The sequence below is a fragment of the Poecilia latipinna genome, unplaced genomic scaffold (assembly GCF_001443285.1).
Source record: "Poecilia latipinna isolate Pla-1442-1.1 unplaced genomic scaffold, P_latipinna-1.0 Scaffold256, whole genome shotgun sequence".
NCBI lineage: Eukaryota > Metazoa > Chordata > Actinopteri > Cyprinodontiformes > Poeciliidae > Poecilia > Poecilia latipinna.
The window spans coordinates 329,181-351,820 of NW_015112872.1; the positions used below are offsets into that span (position 1 = coordinate 329,181).

Below are 22,640 nucleotides of genomic sequence, written 5' to 3' on the forward strand. Positions count from 1 at the left end.
AAACCAAATGCTGCCAACATAAAAGGAATTTTGGTGCAATTGGTGAGTAATAGTACAACAACAACAAAAAAAACCTCCAACACAGATAGCAACTTGTTCTAGTTTTGTATTTGAAAAGTTGCTAAAAGGTAACACAATTTACAATACAAAAAATAGGTTTAGAGTACTGAAATGTACAGTTGTTTAAATCCTGAGTGAGTGCCATTGTGTGAATTTTTATTTGTATTTCTGCTTTGGCCTTTGGTACCAATCAGGAGCTTCTTTTTTGGTCTGCAAACAAAACAGAGAGAAGACATTTATAAAAACCTTATTGATTTTCGTCTGAGTCAACAACCGATGAACCAATTAGACTTTTCATGGCTAACACCAACTTCTGTTTTTCATTGAGGTCTGACATGGCCGTTCCAATTTTTTCCTAAATTGGAAAAAAAGTACTGTAGGTTCCTTGATAGAAAAGGTTGTTTTGAATCCGAAAGAAAATGAAGGAATTACGAGATAATTCCTATTTATTGGCTAACAAGTGTAAACACCCTCGTTAAAATGCAACCTTTTCTCCAGTCCCACACAAATAATGTGGCACATATCCCTGTGCAATTTAGATTTAAAAACCACAGCTAATAACTTACAGAAATAAACAGCAGGGAGAAGACTGGAGGAGCTGCAAGGATTTCTAATGAAATGAGTCTTCGGTTTTTTCTACATGACTCAACAATCTCCTGCGTTCTTCAAATGTCTTGACTAGCAAGTAGGTTTGAAAGAATGAATTATATTCTGGGATTATGAATTAAAAAACATCTAAGCTTTGCTAAAATCTCCTAAAGCCTTGTGGGACAATGTGACGAAACCAAACTTAAAACCGAACAACAACAACAACAAACTTAGAACTTATTTACAAATAAGTCTTTCACCACAGGGGAACATGGCGGTGCTGGTTTTCCTCCGATCAAACCGGGGGTTCGTCGTCAAGGTAGTTGAAGATATAAATAACTAACACTGGTCATTTTTTTTTTTTGCCCCAGACCTTCAGACGAAGGACTGAATGTTTGAGCCAGAATCCAGAACTACGTTTGACAATGTCCACGGTCCGAGTAGCTGAACAGTTGGATGGATCAAATGGTGATTTAGCAGAATCATTTTAAGGGTGTGCACACTTGCACAACTGGTTTATTGCATCTTCCAGCTTTGGCTTGTTCTTTAAACAGATCATTTGAGAACTAGTTTTCACTCCTAAACTTTATCTGGCTTTTTATTAAACTCCTAAAAGTGCATCAAAGTGCATGCTGTTGGGTGACGTGTTTATACGTCAAAGTTGTTAGATTTTATGCATTTATCGCATAAAATAAATGCGATAAATGCATTTTTACTGTTTAACCTTCCGATCATTGCTCAGAGTCTATATTTGGACTATTAGTGGTTTCGGATCACTTCTGGGACTTGCTCCAGAGCTCTTCTCTACTCGGATGGACTTCGCTAAAGAGCTTAAATGAAACTAACCAGGACCGGTCTTGGCCAGGATTCTCTTGTATAAAGAGATGTTTAATCCGAAAGGGATTATTTTATTTTTTTTCCTGGTGAAATAAAAAGGTTAATAACAATAACGACAGGAAAGCTATTAATTATTTCATGTCAGACTCGAGTGTTCTTTTGTCTCAGCTTTTGTCCTCGCTGGTTAGATTGGTGTGACTCATTAAAGGGTGTGACCAACGCTTACAAAAACAGTAGGTTTGGGCTTGTCTGACGATTCCTCATCGTCGGTCCCGCTGACACGTTTGGACTTCTGCTTTGCTGTTCCAGAGGCCCTCGTAGCGCCGTTACCGGCTCCAAACAGGTCTGGGTCCACTCTCAGCCCGGACCGCAAGCCGATCAGGGCCTGCTTCATTATTGCCAACTCCTGGAGAGTCGCGGACGTTATGCAAAAAAAAAATAAAAATAATAATTATCGGTGTAGATAATTATCACTTGATCAATAAACAGATAAGTATGAGAAACTCTTTTATATTATAAATCTTAATCTTCTCCTTTGTCATATTTACCTAAAAATCAGCGTCGTTACGAATCTGATAACACATGGCTTATAAAGCAGTTCAGCGAGCTTAAAGGGTCTGCAGAGGTGCTACCAGCAGGACAGAGGGGGGGGGGGGTAATTTCACGGTTCTATTTATCACATCTGAGGACATGAGCCTCGGCATGTCACATACATGCATAAACGCATACACACACACGCACACACACACATCATGGTGGCATCCCAAACAGCCGAGCTGAGGAACAGCTGTCTATGACGGTGCACATACTTTGTAAAGCAAACGGCTGGATTGGAGACACACTCCGATGTGTACACATACACACGCAGTCTGACAGGATGGACTGCAACACACAGTGTGATAAAAAGAAAAATTAGTCAAGCTTATCAATTAGCTGATAAAATGAAACTTGATAATATCTAACTACTTGGTCAATTATTAATGTCTTTTTCACACAAATTGTTGTTTAAATGTGAGTCGTTCTTTCTGTTAAAAAAAATAGTTTAGTGAAGTCGCTTTTACAATGTATGCGCAAAATGTATGATATATTTTTTAAAAAAAAATTTTTTTATGTTGTTTTAGAAAAAAGGTCAAAGGTCTGGTCAAGTTTGCTACAAGACAGGAATCCAAAACATCCAAACTGGTTTTGAAAAAGATAAAAATAGGTTAACTTGAAACACCTGTGATAACCTTTATGAAACACAACCTAAAGTTTTAGAATTGTGCTTGAAAGCTGTGAATTTGGTATAAAATCGAACCAGTGTGTGAATGAACTATGTCAGTTCTGTCAATGAGAACGAATAACCATAACAGAAAGATTGTTCATCAAGAAGAGCATGTGGCTGAGCTTTACAAGAAATTGAACAAAATATTGGTGGAGGCGTATAACCTGTAAAAATATTATTAATAATAATTTTTTTTAAAATCGCAAAACACAGACATCTAATACAGTTAGCCTGGCATAGCTTGCATACATTCAGTTACTAAACATGTCCATGAAAGAATGCTATTTAGTTGTGTTGGTGGATGAAATTTCTATTTTTATAACTTTTATGTGACTTTCTCACATTTAGATGATGACACAAATAAATTTCTCCTGGAGTGTTGAACGTTTACCTCAAGCAAAACAAGAAACAGTAGATTGAAGAGTAGAAATATTTCACCACGATTAACCAATGTATTATGTATTTCAGACCGAAGGATATGATTTAAATGCTATCTAAAGAGTTATTATTCTGACTATAATTTGATTGAATGAAGCAATTATGAACAAATTTACTGCATAGCAGATATAAATCAGGGCAGTTAGGAGTACAGAGCGACAGCACTACTTTCTTCCTCTAATGCAGAAACTCACTCATTCATTCACTCCTGTTACACATTTATTCTGACGATTAAAGGACTTAATTTTTTTAATGTGTTCATGTACGCTCACAGGATCTTTGTCCTCGAAATTGACAGCTGAAGCGGAGGGTTGTTGAATATGTGACAGATATGAATCTGTCTGTGTATATAACCACCGAACTTTACTGTTCCTACCAAACTTTTGGTGTATTTTCAACAGAACAAACCGGGAATCAAACAAAAAAACACATTCGCTGTGGTAGCAAAGCAGGCTTTGGCCTTGAGTAGCAAAATTTTCCCAGAAATGGTAAGGATGAGTATTTCCACTATCCAGCTGAAAACACAAAATAAAAATTGCTTTTGACTTCTCTTTCAAAACTCATCAAAAATATCACTATGATCATTGGCACTGTACCTACCTCTTTATTGTTGAGAAGTCGCTCCAGGTCGGCTGCCATGTCATTCTTCACTTGCTGCAAAGCATTTCGCTCTTTCCTCAAAGAACTGCAGGCGGAGAACATTAACAAATCAGATCAAATAGAAAATGATTTCTGTAATAGCACACGGTTTTCTGAAGCACCTCTTGTAAAATGGTTATATTTGCTGTAGATATTTGTAGTTTTGATTAAACTGCACTTCAGTTGTCTTCAGTGTCAGCAAGGATTAGGCTCAACATACTCATAAAGGCATACAGAATTAAAAACCAAAAAAAACAAACAAAAAACAAAAACATATTTTCCTGCTCTGTTTTAGCCTGAAGGGAAAACAAAACCAAGAACATAAAACGAGTGTTAAAAACAGGTGTTTGTTTGCTTTATCACCAGCTAATTATCAGAGTAAGTCACGAATTTCAAAAAAATTACAACCAACATATTACTGCGCTGTTAACATTTTCCATCTAGGTCTGTAAAACAAGCTGGAACTTGTGGCGGTGCACTTTGAAAGCAAATCAATCTTAAAGCAACAGTCTGATCACCGTTCAAAGGAATCTGCAGGGGGCGGGGGGATTTAAACTCGTTCTATCAAAGAGACCCAAACATGAAATGACAATCTCCTGAGAGCTCTGTCTCTGTTTGCAACAGATAGTCCCGCACAGCCACAGGGAGACTTCAGCTTCCCTGACAGATGCAAGGAGGATCGAGAAGCTTGACGGCGTTTAAAAAAAGGATTTTTTTTTTTTTTTTGCCCCATACTCCTGCTTGCCCCAGGTGAGCGCACAGTGGTAGCGATCAGCAAGCGAAAACCTGCAGTCTGTCAGCTTGCATACTTGTCAAGCAGCACAAAAAAACAGTGGGCAACAGCAGGAATATAGGTCAATACCAAGCAGGTGCATGTGTGTGAGACAGTAAAATGGGCTCTATCAGATAGAGAGAGAGACAAAAGATGAGAGACGAAGATAAAGCAGAAGACGCCCAGGAAACGGGGGGAGATACGGCAGATGAAGAACAGGTTACAGAAAGAATGCAAACTTCCACCGAAAGACGCAGGCATACGTCCGTACGTGCGTTGAGGAGGAAGACGCACCTGACGTCGTCCTCGAGAGAGGAGACGCGCTCCCTCAGCGCCCTGATCGCCGCATCCTTTTCTCTCACCGTGTCGATCAGGAAGCTGTAAGGCTGCTGAGTCTGCTGCAGCAGCTGGTTGGCCGCGGACAGCTGGGGTTGAAAACACAAGTGACAGAGCAGTCATTTTATTTTTGTACATTTCTTCTTACAGGGTCTGACTTTGACACGGCATAATAAAACCTTGTCCGCGTTTTGTTGAATAGAACTTTATGCGCTGGTGCAACAACAAAACGGTGCATATTTTCAAAGCGGAAGGGAAAGTGCTTTTCTTTTTTGGTTGATTTTTACACAGTATTTAAAGCTGTTTTTTTTTCTCCAAATCTGATATTCTCAAATAAAATCCAGTTTGACCTAATTGAATAATTTTCCTTTGTAACGTATCATTCATGTCAGCAGGCGTGATGAAAAGTGTTTCTCCCTCTCCCCCCTCCCCCCGTCATATCTGGGTTGCATTTTCAACTAAAAGCATCCGCAGTGTCTCATAGTCACTATCGTACTTAAAATCAACAAACAAAGTTAGGCTGTTACACATTAAGCCATTTTTATTGCAAGTCAGTAGTGAATACCGGCTAGGTGGAGGAGTGAGAACAATAGCGAGTTAGTCAGGGCATCTGTGTGGGTGGCTAAGAGGGTAACACCCTTGCTCTTTTCAAGTGAAAAGGAAATGTCATTTTTCACTCTTTTCTTTTATACTCGATGAATCATCATGTATTCCAGACGGGTACCAGTCAATCTCGGCTGACAGCTGAAAGCCGGGTCTATTTAGACTCCAATCTGGCCGGCCACTCCACTCCGACTTTGCACAAGCTTTCCTCAGATTAACTAAGCAGCAGCAGCGAGTGAAAAAAAAAAAAAAAAGTGAGCACACCGGCAGCTCGTAGCCTCAACCCTCAACGGATGACTTTGAGACATTGGTGCACGAGTGGCGGCCACGTGACCGCCAAGTTTGACGCGCAAATCCAAGACTGAAGCCGTATTGTTGGTGTATGCACATGAACGCACACGAGTTGCCAAAGACAACAAAGGGTCGGTGATCGGTGCAAAGAGTTTGTTTGGAGAGTGAAGAGCGACGCTGTCATGGATTTTGACTCCATTTTCCATTCATCGTGTCAACAAGTGTGACAGGTACAGAGACTGGGCTCATGCAAACTCTATTGTCGGTTCTTGAACAACTTGTCATTTTCCTGGCTTCGTTTTAGAAGTTGGAAAAAAACAAAAAAAACAACAAAAAAGAAAAAACAAAAATGGCTTTAAAGACTCTTACTGATAAGTCATGTGGTGAGTGATGATATCTAGTAAAAGTTGTGCGTGTAACAGGACGAATAAAAATATGCAATTAATTTTGTTTCTGTCTTCAACGGATGATGATTAAATTTGCCACTTTTGATGTTATTCCTGTGATACTGGTAAACTTCCCAGAATTCCTTTGAGGTTTCACGTTGTCTCAGGTGTTTCTGTCTATTTATGTAATGCTGGACTGACGCAATGTTGTCATAACTGCAGCTCAGTGGCTGAAATAACATCTGCTACACAGTCTGATGGTCTCCTATCCACCCAGGATATTTGGTGTGACAGTACAACTACAAATATTGAACTTTTTCCAGACTGTTCAAAAGATTTTACGACGTACTTGTACTCTAAAGGCACCTTGTTGCCTGTATTTGTTTTAAAAGAGTAAAACTCTGTTTTGCAGCAATTGTACTCGCACACAGTGTGGCGTCACCTCTGCGCTCAATACGAATAATTAATGAGAAATAAAAAGAAAACATTTAATGTTGTTCTTGCATCTTTTCATATTTTAGTTTCAATCAGAGTCCAGCTTTTCGCGGACTTTGATCGGTAAAGAAATGCTAGAAGATGCCACGTGTTAGCATCTTATCAAGGAGCAAAGTCAAACTAAACTTCAAGATGCAAATTCTGAATTTCCTTTGACTCTTGACTTATTTGTGGTTGCAAATCAAACTGACGCTGATAGCTGTGAAGCAACCAGAGTCTGCATTACTGTGGGAGAGTCGTGGTGGTGAGAAAACAAGCGTGTTGGCATGTATGTGCTTGATTCTATTTGCTAAAAACATTAATAATACATTAGATCTATTCCAACGAAGATGTTCCCCAGGCACACACACACACACACACACACACACACCTGTGGATGCAGTGTGTGTTTCTCTGTGTGAGTGTACCTCCTGAGACATCTGTCCCGTCTGGTTCTGGTGTCTGTCCAGGTCCCTCCTCAGTAAGGTGTTCTGCCTCTCGAGTTGCAGCACCCGGCGAGCCAGATGAACGCTGCGTAACAGAGGAACACGCACACACAGGCACAGCTACAGAATTTACAACATTAACAAGATCACACTCGTCTTCATTTGCATGTCACTGAAAATCAAAGTTCCAGGATTTTCTAGAACTGACGCACACTGTTGAAATACACTGGAACTCAAACAATTAAAGGAAGTTTATCCTGAAAAGAAGCCAAATGTTCCTCTGAGAGAGTTACTGGGATTGAAAGTGGTGTTTTAAAGGATGCTTCAAAGTTTCAACCTAATTGAACAGGTTTCCGTTTAACTCCACTAGGTTTTAATTAAAACATAGCTGGCATTAATAGTGCTACTGCACAGAGGGGAGATGCTGACCAATAACAGAAATTAAGATGAATATAAGTCAAAATGACCGACTCAAGTTTTAAACACATTTTATGAAGTTTTCTTTTTTATGTTGTGCAAACAGAGGCCATCGATTTGGTAAGAGAACAATGATTGAGACGTGTAGTGTCTTGTACTTTACCTTTGCTTCAGTCTTCTTTTGGCCGTTGTGGGAACATTTGCGCCGTATCCGTATGAGAACAGAACTCTCTCTGCCTCCTCCTCATTCTCAACTGGTAAGATGCAAATACAGTTTGTAAACATCTCCAAATACCAGCATAACGTACGTGTCGTCGTTCTGTGCAGGTAAAAGTACATCTTAGTAAATCATATGCGTATATATGAGGGTCGTTTGTCAAATTAGGTTCTTGGCGCACAGCGTAGCCTGCCATGAATGCGCAGGCCAGTTAGCATAGCCACCGATGACGGTGGAAAAAATTGTTTTGCCACCATTAGCACAGTTACAGCACATACACGAGCAGGATTGACGGCACTAAGACTCTCCTCCTGGCTCTGATTGGTTGTTTTTAAGCGAGAGTCACATTTCTGCACATGGAAATAGAAGCACTGGGAGAAGGTGGAGGAACTCAAATAATTCACCGATTATGTTGGCACAACATATGGTCAGTTTTAACAAATTCGTTAAAAAAAAAACATGTTTCTGTCAAAGTTACATACTGCAGCTTTAAACATCTCATAGATAAAGTTCCCTTGTATTTGCCTTTAAAACTCTTTTAGCCAAGCATGCACACATGCTAGAACTCCCTGACATACTAGCTAGCTAGCTTATGGATCTTTTGATTCACATCAGAGTACATAAATAGTAATTACCAAATGCTTTCTTTTTCAAATAAAAAAACTCCTGAGGTTGGAAGTTGTTAGGATAGCCTGTATGGGATGAATTTAGCTCCTTGTTTTCTCCCTGATTACTCATTTTTATTCAAAACACCTGATCCAATGTGACATGATGTTTATTAGCTTTACCAGTTTCAGATTAAGACAGATATTCTGGTACATGCTCCATACTTACCCCTAGTGGGTTCTTGCAAAACATTTAACAAGATTTGGCAACCCTTCTCAGAATATTTAAGGCAAAATAATTATCTATTCAGAAAGTGATGAGATGCCCCCCCTCCCCCCAGGTCAGTTCCATATTTCAAGCTCTGCATAGATCATCAGAAGCTGCTCTGTCAGCTCTTTAAGCTTTTATGGATGTTTTTAGTAGCTTTGAGAGAAAAATCATCACAACAAACAGAAATAAAGGCCTTGAAACATCAGCCTGGGTGTAATTATTCTACATGATGTGTCATAATTATAAATCATAAATGAACAAACAACATTCTAGTTTATTGAGTTGCACCTGTATTTGCAAACGAGTTCAAAGGAAACTGGAATCAATTACTATATTTATTTTGACGATCTTTTCTCATTGATCCCCACAAACTGCCACATTCTCTGCTGCTGAACTTGAATGTTCCTTTTTGTTGTCTTACTTCCTGCCTGAGCAACGCCAGAGCTGTGAGCTTACTTTCAGCCGCCTGCATGGTGACCTGGTCCAACTCTTGCTCCAGTTTCTCGTACGTCTCCAGCCGGGACGCCTGCTCTGCATTCTGGGCTTGAAGCTCCGCCACCCGCTTCTCGGACGACGTTTGGAGCCTGTAAAACTCCTGAGTCAATAACTGAGGGAAAGAAATATAAAGAGCAAGAACAAACTATTTATTTGCACCATTTTGTGCAACTGAAATCAAAATCAAAACGTGACGAAGCAAATGAAACATTTACTTGGATAAAGCTCTTCTCGTGGCAGATATGAAGCAGTTAAAGCGACAGGTGCCGTGTCAAAAGACCAACAACAATCAGTGTTGCTGCATTTGAATTACATTTTAAAATGTGATCTTTCACATTTTTTAATTGTAAAAGAAGTACACACCACCTTTATCATCAGCGTAGCATGTCTACCCGTAAAACCAGCACGAACAGCATGTCGTAACAATACATATTTTATTCTGAAAAGTATCCCAGCCCCAACAAAGGCTTCATCGCGATAGACTAAAACGCCTGCGGGTCGGAGCAGTCGGATGTTGAAATACAACTGCAAGCTCAGATGCTGTTGAACAGTTCTTCAGAAAGAAAACCGGTGCCTCAGCAGGAAGTTCCCACTTCAAAATTAATACTTTGCAAAAGTTTGGTTATGTAACACGTCTGCGCATTAGACGGTCTTAATTTATGTCACAATCAATCAATCAATCAAGTTTATTTGTGTAGCACATTTCAGCAACAACAACTCAGTTCAAAGTGCTTGACATCATAAAGACACAAAAACACAAAGTCAAAGAAGACAGCACACAGTCAAACAATTGAGAAAACCAGTAAACATTACATTTTGGCAAGTGCCAACATTACACATCAAAATGTTTCATTTATTATGGTTGAAAAGCAAATCTAAACAGGCGGGGCTTTAGTCTGGATTGAAAGAAACTCAGTGTTTCGGTTCTTCTGCTGTTTTCTGGAAGTTTGTTCCAGATTTGTGGTGCATAGAAGCTGAAAGCAGCTTCCCCATTTTTGGTTCTGCTTCTCAGGTCATAAATTATTGCAACCCCCCCCCCCCAAAAGAAAAAAACATAGGGGATCATTCTAATATGACTCTGTTGCTATTGAATAATAGAAATTTGTGTATGTCTGAAAAAGAGGATTTTGTCCAAATAATAAAAACTAAGCCAAACGTCATCTAACAATTTCATTTTAATGCTGTGGCCTTAGAGGAGATCACATACGTGTCTGACAAGAAAACTGAGATGTGATGCCAAATCACTCTTTTTTTTTTTTTTTTTTGAGTCTGAGTACCTCAAGCTTCTTCTGCTGTTTCTCACACTCCACCTGGCACTGAGCTAGCGCCTTCGCCGTCTCCTCCTTGAGCAAGTGAGCGCGCTCGGCTTCGAAGGAGTGCAGCTTGGCCTGGCTGGACAGCTCCGCCACCCGGCTGTCAGTGCCCAGCTGGAGCTGACGAAACCTGCGGAATAAGAGCAGTGAGCGAACGCATGCAACCACACGCCCCGATAAATAACTGCGAGCACGTGGACTGAACAAAAAAAAAAAAACACAAAAAAAACCCTGAGATCACGGGCTTTTGTGCAGACAGATTAAGGGGATCCGTGGAAACAAAACGCTGTAGGTGTTTTACAGGAGCGTTTAACACAAAAGCCAACCTCGGCTTTAAGCTGAGTGGTTGAGCAGGCATATCGAGTGATTAAATAAATGAACATCCAGGTCACATGGCATGCTGTCTTACATCTCCATGTTTGGAAATCGACAAAAAATTAATAAAAAATAGGTTGGTTGGTATGCCTTGAGCGATAAACAGTTCATGGGAAGCACTGAAGTGGCATCCACGTTTGGCAGTAAAACATATTACATTAGATAACCTCTCGCAGGTAAGCCAAGCAGTGAATCATTCCCCCATGTCCGCTTAAGGCGCATTTTAATCTCGTTTGATCTTCGGTGCTTCTGCCTGGCATCAACACGGTGTTTTTTTTTTTTTTTTTTGCTCTTTAACAATTTATTGAAACAAAGAAAAGGAGACAGGATGTCTCCTTAGACAGGATGTCTCCTTACAGATTTATTTCTTCTATTTTTTTAAAGAAACATTAAAGAAGAAACATAAGTACAAAAGACAGTTTTCTAATGAGAAACTCATCAAGTAAGGATTAAAAAAAAAAAAAAAAAACTATCCACACCAATCTGCAAGAGAACATAACTAAACCACTCTTGTTGAGTCATGAACGCTGACCTTAGCTGAAGCATTTTAGGAATGAAGTGCCCTACGTGTTGTTCTGGGTTCTTTTGTGAACCCCTGATGAGTCACTGATGCTTGCGGAGTAATTCTGATTGGATGGCTGCTCCGTAATTTCTCCATCGCTGAGGGGAAATATGTGGCTTAGAGGAAAGCCTGAAAACGGCTTTGTGACCCGTTTTGGACCGTTACATGTCAATTCAATTGTTTCTTGCGTGTTCTTGAATTTCCATAAATCATCTTTTTTTTTTTTTTTTTTTTTTTTTTTTTTGGTCAATTAGAGTCATCGGGCCGGATTAATTCGCGACTTTCTAGATTTTACAGGTCAGGCAGTCACAAGGCCCCAGGTGTTGGCCAATGAGTTCGATCTCAGGTCAACTCTGGTACAACCGGACAATTATGGTGAGGTGGCAAACACTTTTCTCAAGGGTGTGGCTGGGTTTGAGTAACTCTTTCACTTAAATAATGAAATATTTATTAGAAAACTGGTTTTTAATTTTACCTGGCTTATTTCTGTCATTCAAATTTGTTTCACAAACTGAAACAAAAAAAAAAAGAGAAAAAACCAAAGAAACATTTTCACTAAAAAAGGATGAGTCATTTATTTGTTGTTTTTTTTGATGAGCAGACATTTCATGTTCATATTTTCCCCCAAAATTGTTTTTTTATTTTATTTTATTATCTTTAACTGAGAATATGTTGCTTTATTTATTTACACAAAATCGACTTTTATCTTAGGCGTCAAACAGCTTAAAACTCTTTACTTTCTCCGGTTGGAAACGCTCCTCAAGCCGCGCTCAAGCACGGGGGCACAGGCTCCATCGGGCCATGGTGGACGGCTGGATAATATTAATAACTCTCGATTACAGCTGACCTGATGAGATTTCATCACCCACGGAGGGCAGGCTCGAGCTGTGCGCTCACACGGACGGACAAGTACACATGGTTGAAATTTTATGCCTTCTTTTATAAATGGCAGCTGCCATCTCTGAGCAAAGAAGCTCCACTTCCCAATTGTGGAGAAAAAAAAAAGAAAAAAAAAAAAAAGATTTTTTTCTAAGACACAATGTTGACTTCCTGTCATTTTAAAGATAAAAAAAATGATACATGCAGCAATATTGATTTGGTGAAAGTAACTGTTTAGCTTCTTTTAAGGGCGAAAGTGAAAACTGAACAAATGTGGGTATTTATTTGTTTAAGGGAAAGTAGGCGGTGCGTTATCCTGTGTAAGGAGGCCCAGCACGGACATCTGAGCTTGCACTCGGTGTCTGACGCCTTTTCAAGCTCGTCCTGCTCATTCTTCGCCCCAAAAATAGTGGCATGCGTCGGGTTAGGGGTTAAGGGCTTGAGGCTAGCATCTGTCACTGCTGGCATGCGATGCGACGCAGAGAAAGAATGTGAGCGCAGCAGAGAGGGAGCAAGAGGGAGAGCAAAGTTTATGTGTGTTTGAGTGCATGGAAACACCAACAGCTGGTGGTTTGGATTCGGACAAATGACTGGTATGCAGTAGTAACGCAGGGCAGGGACGCTACCGCTGCTGTTGCTGCTGCTGCTGCTGTGTGTGCATATCTACAGTGCCTTCCAAAAGCATTCATAATATTTAGCCTTTTTTTTTTTTTTCGGTTACATTTTGTCACATTACATCGGCAAACATTGAGCTTTTTACCAGGAATTTATGTGACAGACCAACACAGTGCGTAATTGTGTTCTAATTTTTCTTTTCGTAAATAAAACAAACAGAAAAAAAAAAAAAAACACCCTATCTCTACTGGTTTTGGACATCCAGAACTTGAAATATTTGACCATTTTTCTTACCCAAATTGTTTAAACTCGGTCAGATAGGATGGATGGCATCTGGAAGCAGCTGCTTTCAAGTCTTTTCATAGATGGACTTCACCATTCCAACACATTCCTCATATGGTTTTGACATGAGTAATTATTTTTGTCTACCTAAGCAATGGATCACTGTAGATCCTCCAGAGTCATCTTGGCTACTTCTCTGGTTAATGAAGGTAAGTTTGCAGTTGTGTCATCGTTTCTAATTCCAGATGATATAATCATTGGTTGGACTGTTATTTTATTTATGGGTTTCAGATTAAACGGGATTAAAAACATATCCATGCCACACTTATCAGAATGGTATTTGCAAAACAACTGAAAATGATTAATCTTTTTTTTTTTTTTGCCTGTTTTTTTTTTTTGTTGTCATTTGAAAATTATGCCCTGCTACTTTATGTACCTCATGACTAGGCCTGTAACAATAACAAATTTTGCTGGACCATAAATTGTCCCAGTAATTATTAGTAATTAATAAACTAAATTAAATTTTAGCTATCCAAAATAAAACACGTCAACCAAAACAGCAATAAATGAAACGACAGACAACCAAAACCATAAAAAACAAGATGAATCACAAAATCGCCCTTCACAAATATTAATCATCGAGCTTGTTTTAATTTAGTCTTAGTCACGATGAAATAAAATACAAAGTAAACTAAATCAAAATGCGCCGGATAGCATGGAAAGTTACATCTGCCTCCAGAAAAATCAAAATCCAAGTTGAAAATATGTCCGAGAGCACATTTTGTGTTTGTTTGTGTGAAATCTCAGACTATCTTTTTGCGATTGTTGTCCAAGACTCGAAACTTCCAAGAAAGGTCATGACCCGACCCGGCGGGACGTTCAGGGTCTAAACTGACACGGAAATTGTTGCCTGTAGCAGCGACAGACACTAATTACTGGGGGAAATGACTAAAGAGCAACATCTACTTCTCTTTTCAAACCCAGCAAGTTTCAAAAGGATCCTGCGGTCAGGCTGGCAGTTAAAATCTCCAGCTTATGAGAGTGAGATTTTTCAGCAGTGAGTCTTCCCGGGTCTACGCTCCGACTTCCTTGTGACCTCTGGAGTTCTAGTAAAGTTTTCATATGGTTATTTAGAAAGACCCGGAAAACCGCAGCCGCCTACTTAACGCCACGCCCATGACATTCACCAGTGACAGACTGCAGCTGAGTTCTGACACACACATCAATTGGAGCTGAACATAAACAAATATAATAAAGAAATCTGTTTAACTATTTAAGAACACATGTTTCTTTTTTTCTTTTTTTTTTTGTGATAGCCAAATTGCCAAATATATCAACGTTTTGATGACTAACAGACAGGGATGGGAAAACATTTCCAGAGATTACAAAGGGAATTCTCACACTGCAGAAACGTGAAATCTTACTAATCGTTTTTTGTCTAGTTTCTAGAGCAAATATCTTTGTACACTTGAATTAAGAGAAACTTACAAGTAACTTTTCAGCGAGATACAGGAGGTTGTTTTAAGTAAAAACTCCTTTATATTGATTCTATAAAAGCAGATTATTTCACTTACAAGATATTTTTCCCATAAGTCAAATGGAACTAGTACTTTAAAAATATAGATATTAAGGAATTATTTACTTAAATCAAGCTCCTATATCTTGCTGAAAAGTTATTTGTAAGTTAGTCGTTTCTTATTTCAAATGTAATAGAAACTAGACAAAAAAACACTTGGGAAGGTTTTGTGTTTTTGCAGATGCCTACAGGGGCAAAATCTTCACCATCTATAAATTAACATTGCAAAGTTTGTCAAATGTAAAACACAATTGTGTTTAATCGTCTCTGTTGACAACAGTAAAAATAAAGCACATAAATAAAACCCAGAATCATAGCTCCTGAATCTGACTTTCCTTTTTCCGTCCTTGTTCTCCTAGCAGACGGTTTCTGCGCTGATGATGTGGCTTTGTTTAGCTCTGCTTCTTCAAAGCTGCTTGCAACCGGTACTTCGTCTGAAACAAGTTCCTTGCGTTTCCACAGAAAGGGAGCACTGAGCCTGGGAAACTGGTTCCAGTTGGGAACAAAATTCCTACTGAAGCCTGGAAGCCAGAGTTTCTTGACGTCAAAGCAACCCGACGTGGTTGCCACCGCTTTAAAGCGTTAGGATCTCGAGCTAAGACTTACCTCAATTATGAAAAATATAATAACTTAATAACTTACTATGTCAAACACCTTACATTTAACTTGCCTTATAGTGACGCAAGCGAAACAAAATGTCGGTTAAAGTTTTACAGCTGTTTTACGCGACTTCCCTGCGTTTTACAACAAGGTGACCAAACTTAAATCTCGTCATAAAGTCATCTTCAAAGCTGCGGCTACAGGCATGTCTCTTTCATGACAAGAATGTTGTGATTTTAATTCCGTAAACAAAGGACAGCGGGCGACTTTCATTCTTTCCACAAGGATTAGAAAGGAAAGCAAAAATGTTGCTCTGTCCAAACTCTAATTCACACAGGAACACAAGCAATGACTAATAAGTGACGAAAAATCCCTACATCAAAATGAAAGCTTGGAAAAACAAACCAATGTAAAAGTGGTCAGTGTGGACGAATACAATTCCAGAGCTGCTAGTGAAATTTCGGATGCATTCAGGGTCTTAAGAGGAATGCAGAGGTCCAGTGGAGGAAGATGAACACACCGGTTATCAGATGGGAACTTAAACTACAGAACTTTGTTTTCTCTGCAAGTCCTGTGGGGCCGTTTGGAGATTTAGCCAAAGCAAACTCCTGAAACAAGAAGAAAGCAGAATCTCGCTAAGCTCTCGTTCTTTATTTTCTCACAAGCCTAACAACTCGTGTGAAAGAGTGTTGTGGGTAGAGCTGGATAAAATGAAATTCATCACCTTATTTTGCTCATTTAAAACCCCCGAAAAGATTTGAAATGATGTTTACTCAGCCACGGATTGAAACGCCGATCGGGGTGTTTGACCGCTGAATGGGACCTGCCAAGTTTTAACCTCTGAAGTGATTGCAAGCAAGAGTTTACAGGAAGACGAATGAATGTGGAAATATCAGTCGTGGGTTATGGCCTTCTCACTGCACTGATCCATCCCTGAAGGGAGATTGCTGTGAAACTGAGACACGTGGTTTTTCAACACACTTCCAGTAAAATGTTTTCCCCTCCAGACAAAAAAAAAAAAAAAGGGATTGCCCAGTTCCCGGATATTCGGCTCCGTTTGTCCGCATTGTATGTTTTTGTCTATTTGGGGCAAAGTTTGTCCAAAACTCATGTGATGCCCTCCATTTCTCCACAGAGTGTTAAGTTGCAATCATTAAGTTAAAGTAAGGCAAAAATTATTTCTGATTGAAATACAGTTACTACAATCAGATTTTCAAAATTCATATCAGCAAATGTGCAGGGTGGAACCAATGTTTAATTTTTATTTTTTTTCACAGATCTCCAAAAATTAAGGAAATCAGAGCCGATTTATCAGTGCTCCCCTAGTAGCGAGTAGATATTTACTGATTAGTAACACAGATGTAATTCTTGATGTTTATTTGTGATAAGCTCCGGGTAAATAACTTTCTGTTTTAGCTGAAGTGGTAGTTATATTTGCAATATTTTCAGTTAATGCAGAGTCTGGTTATTTTTCTTCTCTCATGCATCAATGGCAGCTCAATGGAAATAAACACTGTTCATCCTTCAGAGTGAATAAGCGTGGATTTATGGCACCTGCTAAGATGACTGACTCCTAAAAAGGAAACTGCTTCCTGCTAATCAAGCTGACTCTTAGCATACAGAACGACGATAAGGACTCACCAAAACCTGAATGAGCAGCAGAGTTAGATGCCACTATGACTTTTTTTTTTTTTTTAAATGCAACGCGGTGCATGCGCTGCGATATATCTTCGCTGTTTTCCGACCCGTGTGCCACATACTTTCCAGAGAAACTGCATTTATGTGTGGCACATGTGACTGATGACTGATAAAAAAAAAAAACACTCACTGCTCCAGCAGCTGGTCGTATCTCGCCTGAGCGTCCTTCTCGGCGGCGGCGGCTCGGTCTTTCTCCAGGACTGCATTGTCTCTGGCTTCGCGCAAATTCCTGCAAACGGAAACCAACGCGCTGTTAAAGACAGGAAGCCCTCACGCGACATCCGAGCACTCAAGATTCCCAAGAAGTAATTAAGTACAATTTAATGTTTCAGCAAACAGCGTTGCAGTTAATGAAGGTAAATATGTAAGCACTCGAGAATGAGGAAGCTCAGCTTAAGAAGTAAAGCCGTCACTCAGTCACAGGGCCAATTATGCCAGTACGACAGGCAATTACAATAAGAATCAAGCTAGGAATCGAAATACATGTTATCAAGATGACAGTATTTAATATTTAGTATTAAATATTTCAGATTTCAGACCTGTTCTCCCTCTCGTACAGTTCTCTGGAGCTTCTCTGCAGGTTCTCGATCTCCTGACTGGTTTTCAGTCTGATGTTCTCCAACTCCTCTCTGAGCTTGCTCTCGTACTCTGACTTATAGTAGTCCCTGCGGTGGACAAATAAGGAGAATATAAGAATAAAAGCACTAATTCTTTTGGTTAAAGGTTCTCTTCCAGATAACCAGAGCGAGAGGAAAATGTTGAAGTGTTTTAAGTAAAGTTTCGCAGCAGAACGAAGTGGAGCATGAGCTTTCTGTGACTGATGTGGATCTCACCTGGATGCTACATATTTTTCATACGTGTTCTCCCTGGCTTTCTTCGTGTCTTCCAGTTGTACCTGCAGGACAAAAACAGGAAGTAGGAGCAAGTCATGTGACCGCCTCCCGCTCCCGAATGCTTTGTTTACAGGACGAAGCCTCTCGGACCTGCAGTCTGTCTACGCGATCTTCTTGGTGTGCACAGCGGATGCTGAGCTCCATGTTTTGCCTGTTCAGGTACTCCTTGTCCTTCTGCAGGAGAGTCACTGACTGCTGCAATGTCGCCACCTGGTGGGCAGTGAGGTTAAAGGAGAAGGAGTCAATGAGCGGACCAAACGTTCAGTTGTTATGTTAAGTTGGGGATTCTAACTAACATTTCTTTTCATTTTTAAAACTCATTGAGATTTTGACAATCTCAATGAGTTTCAGAAAGAAAAACGATCCAAGCTAGACAAATATTTTACAACTAAGGTTTCCATGGGCACAATTTCAACCCCCTTTTTCCCCCACTGCCTGAAATCAAATTTGATTAAACACGTTTTAGCTCAATTAGGATTTCTTTTTTTTCAAATGTGCTAAGAGATGTTTTCACACTTTCTTCAAACTCAGACATGTACACACATACTAAAAATCGAACGACATTTAAACCATATAGACTGGGTTTGCGTGAAGCACCTCGTTGCTCAGCGTGTCCCGTTCTCTGGTCAGCGCCGCGTGAGACAAGTCCACCGTCTCAAACTTCCTCTTCAGCTCCTTCAGCTCCGTTTCAAAGTCATCGCGCTCCCTGTGTCGTTACAGCGGAACACAACACACGCAGCTTCATGTGCGACTTCCAAATGCAGGTTTTCAACATCATGCAAAACATTATTGATGGAAGGATGTTATTAGCAGTTGCATTTAGAAAAGCTACATCTGAAACAAGCTTTCGGATTATGAACGAGTTATTTTCATAAAGTATTACATGTGTAAATACTTTTGTGAAAGTTCTCTACTGCGTTAGAATTTTTTTTTTTAAAGAAATATAAAAAGAACTAATAAGTGCTTCTTAAATGAAAGCACTTAATAAACATTATTCATACTCATTCCAAATTTTAAAAAAAATAAAGAAAATAAGGTATTATATGTATTCAAGTGGTACTTTTATGGCTTTTTGTATAATACAACCTTTATTGAAGATATGCAAAAGTAGCAACAAATTTAAAGACGTATGTAGCCTGTATTTTCTATTTGAATGGCTCATAAACTTCATCCCTCAAAAGTTTAAATCTTTAAACCAGTAAAATGTGTCTTTATGAAATATAAGAAAAGATGTTAACAGCATGCAGCTTTTTAATACATTTTTTTTTACTAATACTGAACAGCTTAAACCTCTTTTCAAATGTTTTTCAGTATTTTTGCTCTAAAAAAAAGCTAAGAGATATAGGTGTGGAGAAAACACCTCACACACACACACACACACACACACACGCACGCACGCACACACACACACACACACACACGCACACACACACACACACACACACACACACACACCCTCACCGCTTGATATTTGGGTAGTTCTCTCTGCGATAGTCGCCCTGCTGGATGTTCTGTTTGGTGTCGGCCAGCTCTAAGGTCAGCCTCTGGCTCCTCAGCTCCAGCTCAGAGCGCAGCCGCCGCTCTTCCTCGTAGCTCTGAGGGATGTTGCCGAATACGGGCCAAATGTTGAAAATGTTTCACAGAGATGCTCATTTGATGTCAGTGCCACAAAACCAACCAAACAAACAAACAAAAAATAAAGAAGTCGGCAAACATCTGAAGATTCTTAAAGTGGGGGAAAAAAAATTGTTGTAGCAGAATTGTGCTCCCTGTATTAAGCAACAAAAGAAATATTAAGAAGCATCAAATATATGGATGTTTTTATAGAAGCTTTCTGTTTGGATGTAGAGGGGGTTTTTTTGTATTGAAGATGTCTTCAACTCTAAGGCATTTAAGCGACTCTGAGTCGATGCGAACGAAGTTGAACCACATTGTTATCTTGTCGTCGCTATTCGTGCCTGCAGGGTTACAGCTCGTTACTTTGGCTTCTCCCAGGAATATGTCCACTATATGTCCCATAAGATCATTTCAAAAAGATTAAGAATGGTGAGGGATATTTCTCTCATGTACCTCCATCAAAAGCTTCATCTTGTTTCTGTGGACGTCCAGCTCCTCGGCCAGGTAGCTCCTCTGCTCACCGAGCTGAGCCAGTTGAGAGCGGAGAGGAGTCACAGCCTCATAGAAACGCATCTGAACGCACGAGACAAAGAGAAGAGTCGCCATGTTGCGCGTTTTCAGTCTTTTGAAAAGAGGGGCTCAGCTATCAGCAGGGGAAACGTCGACGCGGGGACGCTCCCTCGTACTTACGGCTAGGTATTCCTGAATGCTGATTCTGTCGTCGGGCACGCCCCGGAGCTCCTGGTAGCGGTCCCGGGGAATGTCCAGATCTCGGAGAGACCGCCGCAGTTCTCCGGCCTTCTCACACAGCTGGCGGTTCGTCTCCTCCAGCTGCCGCTGCCTCAGCAGGATGGTCTCCATCTCCTGCTTGCGTAGAGCCTGCTGCTTCCTGGTGAACACGGCGTTTGTTAGTTAGCGCAGATAACTCTGGCGTTAAGCTTGCTCAACACTTCCTTCCAACAACTTTTTTTTTTTTTTTTTTTGGGCACGTAAAAAGTAAAAAACCATCAAACAAGAAAAACAACAACAAAAAATCCAATGTATTTCAAACCATTTTTCACTTTTGCAAAGAACCAATAGAATAATTGTCAGCCTATTTGCTCACACCTATTTTTTGTCCATTAGGAATATATTCCCTAAAAGAAAAAAGACATAGCATCAGTAAGACAAAGGTGTATCATCTATAACTACTACTGCTTCTTACTTGTTTTCTTCTTGTGCGAGCTTGAGCTGGCTGTCCAGTTTAAGCGACAACACTTGTTTTTGATGTATGGCGTCATTTAGCTTTTCCTCCAGTTCCTCGACCTGCAACATAAATTTGATCAACACACGCATGTACAGAAGCGTTTGAGGAGTGTACAGAAAGATTAACGCAGGGAGACAAATGTAAGTCAGGTCGAGCTCCAGTGAGCTAGTCTAGTCCCTAATGGTGATGTGATGCAAAAAAATAAAATAAAATAAAAACCTTACAGAAATGTTCTACAGACATTAAACAAAATGTCGGCAAGCATTTCTGACAGTCGAAATGACCCCACCTCGCTTTCAGCTCCTACTTCTTCATCAGCAGAAATGCGCTGCAGATGCTCTGTTTGATGGACAATCAATATTTTTTTATTGCCTGGTTATAAACAGAAAAGTAATCAAATAGTAATTTAATTTTAAATCAGCCAAACTAACATGGAAGTTTGTTTATGCTGTTGTTGGCTAAGCGGCCTTGGATTACAGGCCTATAAGTTTAACATAAATAAAGAGACTGATTGATGGATTGAAATGGGCGCACTCCTTTAAAGGAGCCCTTATTAACGGCTTTAAGCCTTGTGTGATGTCATCAGAAGCATGTATGTGCGAAAGCTTGGTTTTTGAAAAGTGGATGTTTACAGGGAAGCAGCAAAATAAATAGACCATCACTTTTTGTTCTTTAACGCAATAAAAGTGCGTTTATTTGATTTTATAGAGCAGCCTGACTAGTAGCTTTAAAATACAAATATGAAGAAAGCACTGAGGTGAGTCCACCTCTACTCTCTCCCGGCTCTCTGTCCAGGTACCTTTGACATGTGGTCAGCCTTCATGTTGTCTATGATGAGGTTCTTTTGAGAAAGTTCTATTTTCAGCAGCTGGAGGGTGTGCAGCAGCTCCTTCCTCTCGATCAGCTGACGGGTCACCTTCTGGGAGCCGTTGCGTTGCTCGTCGGACGAAGACACATCCTCGGTGGTAGGCACCGTTGTCTCCAGGCTGAGGTCCTCGGACTCCAGGTCCAGTGAGCTGGAGACGTTGGCTGCGGTCGGCTTCAGCTGCTGCTTCTTAGGAGGCATAGTCCCCACTTCGCAGTTGCTGTTCTTCGCTTCTTAGCTAGTTAGCGTCCAAAATACTGAGACTGTTAGACGACGAACTAAGCGTTCAGTTTCATCTCAAGAATTAATTCTTAAACGTTAGTTTGAAGCAAAAATAATCCCATTACTGTATTGTTTTGGCTAAGTATCTTTTGAACTAATCACATATTTATTTCTGTCTGACTATTCATAGCTGAAATACCTTCAAAAAGTCTGGCAAACTGTTAATAATTTCAAGAGTCCCGCTCCGTGGCGCTTGCTAACCGCCAGCTGTTGTTTGACTGTTGTTTCACTGTTAGCGACAGCGCCCTCTATCGTAAACAAACTGACTACGGCGCTTTGTAGAAACGACACGTTAGCTTGTCCGCCATATTGTGAGTGTCAAGCTCACCTTGGAAAGCGAACTTCAGAAATAGGATTTCCATTTTTTTAAAATGAAAGTGACACTAATTTAGATTAGTTGTTAAGCAGTAATATTGGAAAATCAGTTTAAAATGGGGCAATACCCTAATGCTTAAAAACTGACTTCTATTTTCCAACATTAGCCATGTAGTGAAACTGATCTAAAATTGAATATTAATTTGAACTGAAGTGTATTTATTTTGGCTGTATTTATGTTTTTGTTTATTTATTGAGGGGTTTTTTTTCTTGCTTTTGGGGGGTGGGGGGTTAAATTTGACAGGGGAATTTTCAACATTTTAATCATTTTATTTTCAAAATGATACATAAATAGATAAGTGTTTGCTGTTGCTGTTCGTGCA

General features: G+C 39.9%; 1 protein-coding gene across 3 annotated transcripts; it reads right to left on the minus strand.

Moving 5' to 3' along the window:
* Positions 1–88: 88 nt before the first annotated feature.
* Positions 89–22,293, minus strand: pibf1 (progesterone immunomodulatory binding factor 1). 3 transcript variants are annotated; one of them, XM_015033063.1, is made up of 18 exons: positions 21,595–22,274; positions 20,754–20,854; positions 20,240–20,438; positions 20,003–20,122; positions 19,394–19,527; positions 18,530–18,638; positions 18,023–18,142; positions 17,873–17,934; positions 17,579–17,704; positions 17,170–17,268; positions 10,417–10,582; positions 9,101–9,251; positions 7,715–7,805; positions 7,117–7,219; positions 4,893–5,023; positions 3,788–3,872; positions 1,712–1,891; positions 89–270 (listed from the first exon to the last, which is right to left on the minus strand). In XM_015033063.1, exons 1-18 carry the CDS (start codon positions 21,859–21,861, stop codon positions 217–219), a joined length of 2,298 nt encoding a protein of 765 aa, XP_014888549.1. In that variant the 5' UTR covers positions 21,862–22,274; the 3' UTR covers positions 89–216. The 3 variants fall into 3 exon arrangements, with proteins under 3 accessions (XP_014888549.1, XP_014888550.1, XP_014888548.1); XM_015033064.1 differs by lacking the exon at positions 89–270 and adding an exon at positions 2,295–2,367 and having other exon boundaries at positions 1,718–1,891; positions 21,595–22,284; XM_015033062.1 differs by lacking the exons at positions 89–270; positions 1,712–1,891 and adding an exon at positions 3,232–3,702 and having other exon boundaries at positions 21,595–22,293.
* Between the last annotated feature and the right edge of the window lie 347 nt (positions 22,294–22,640).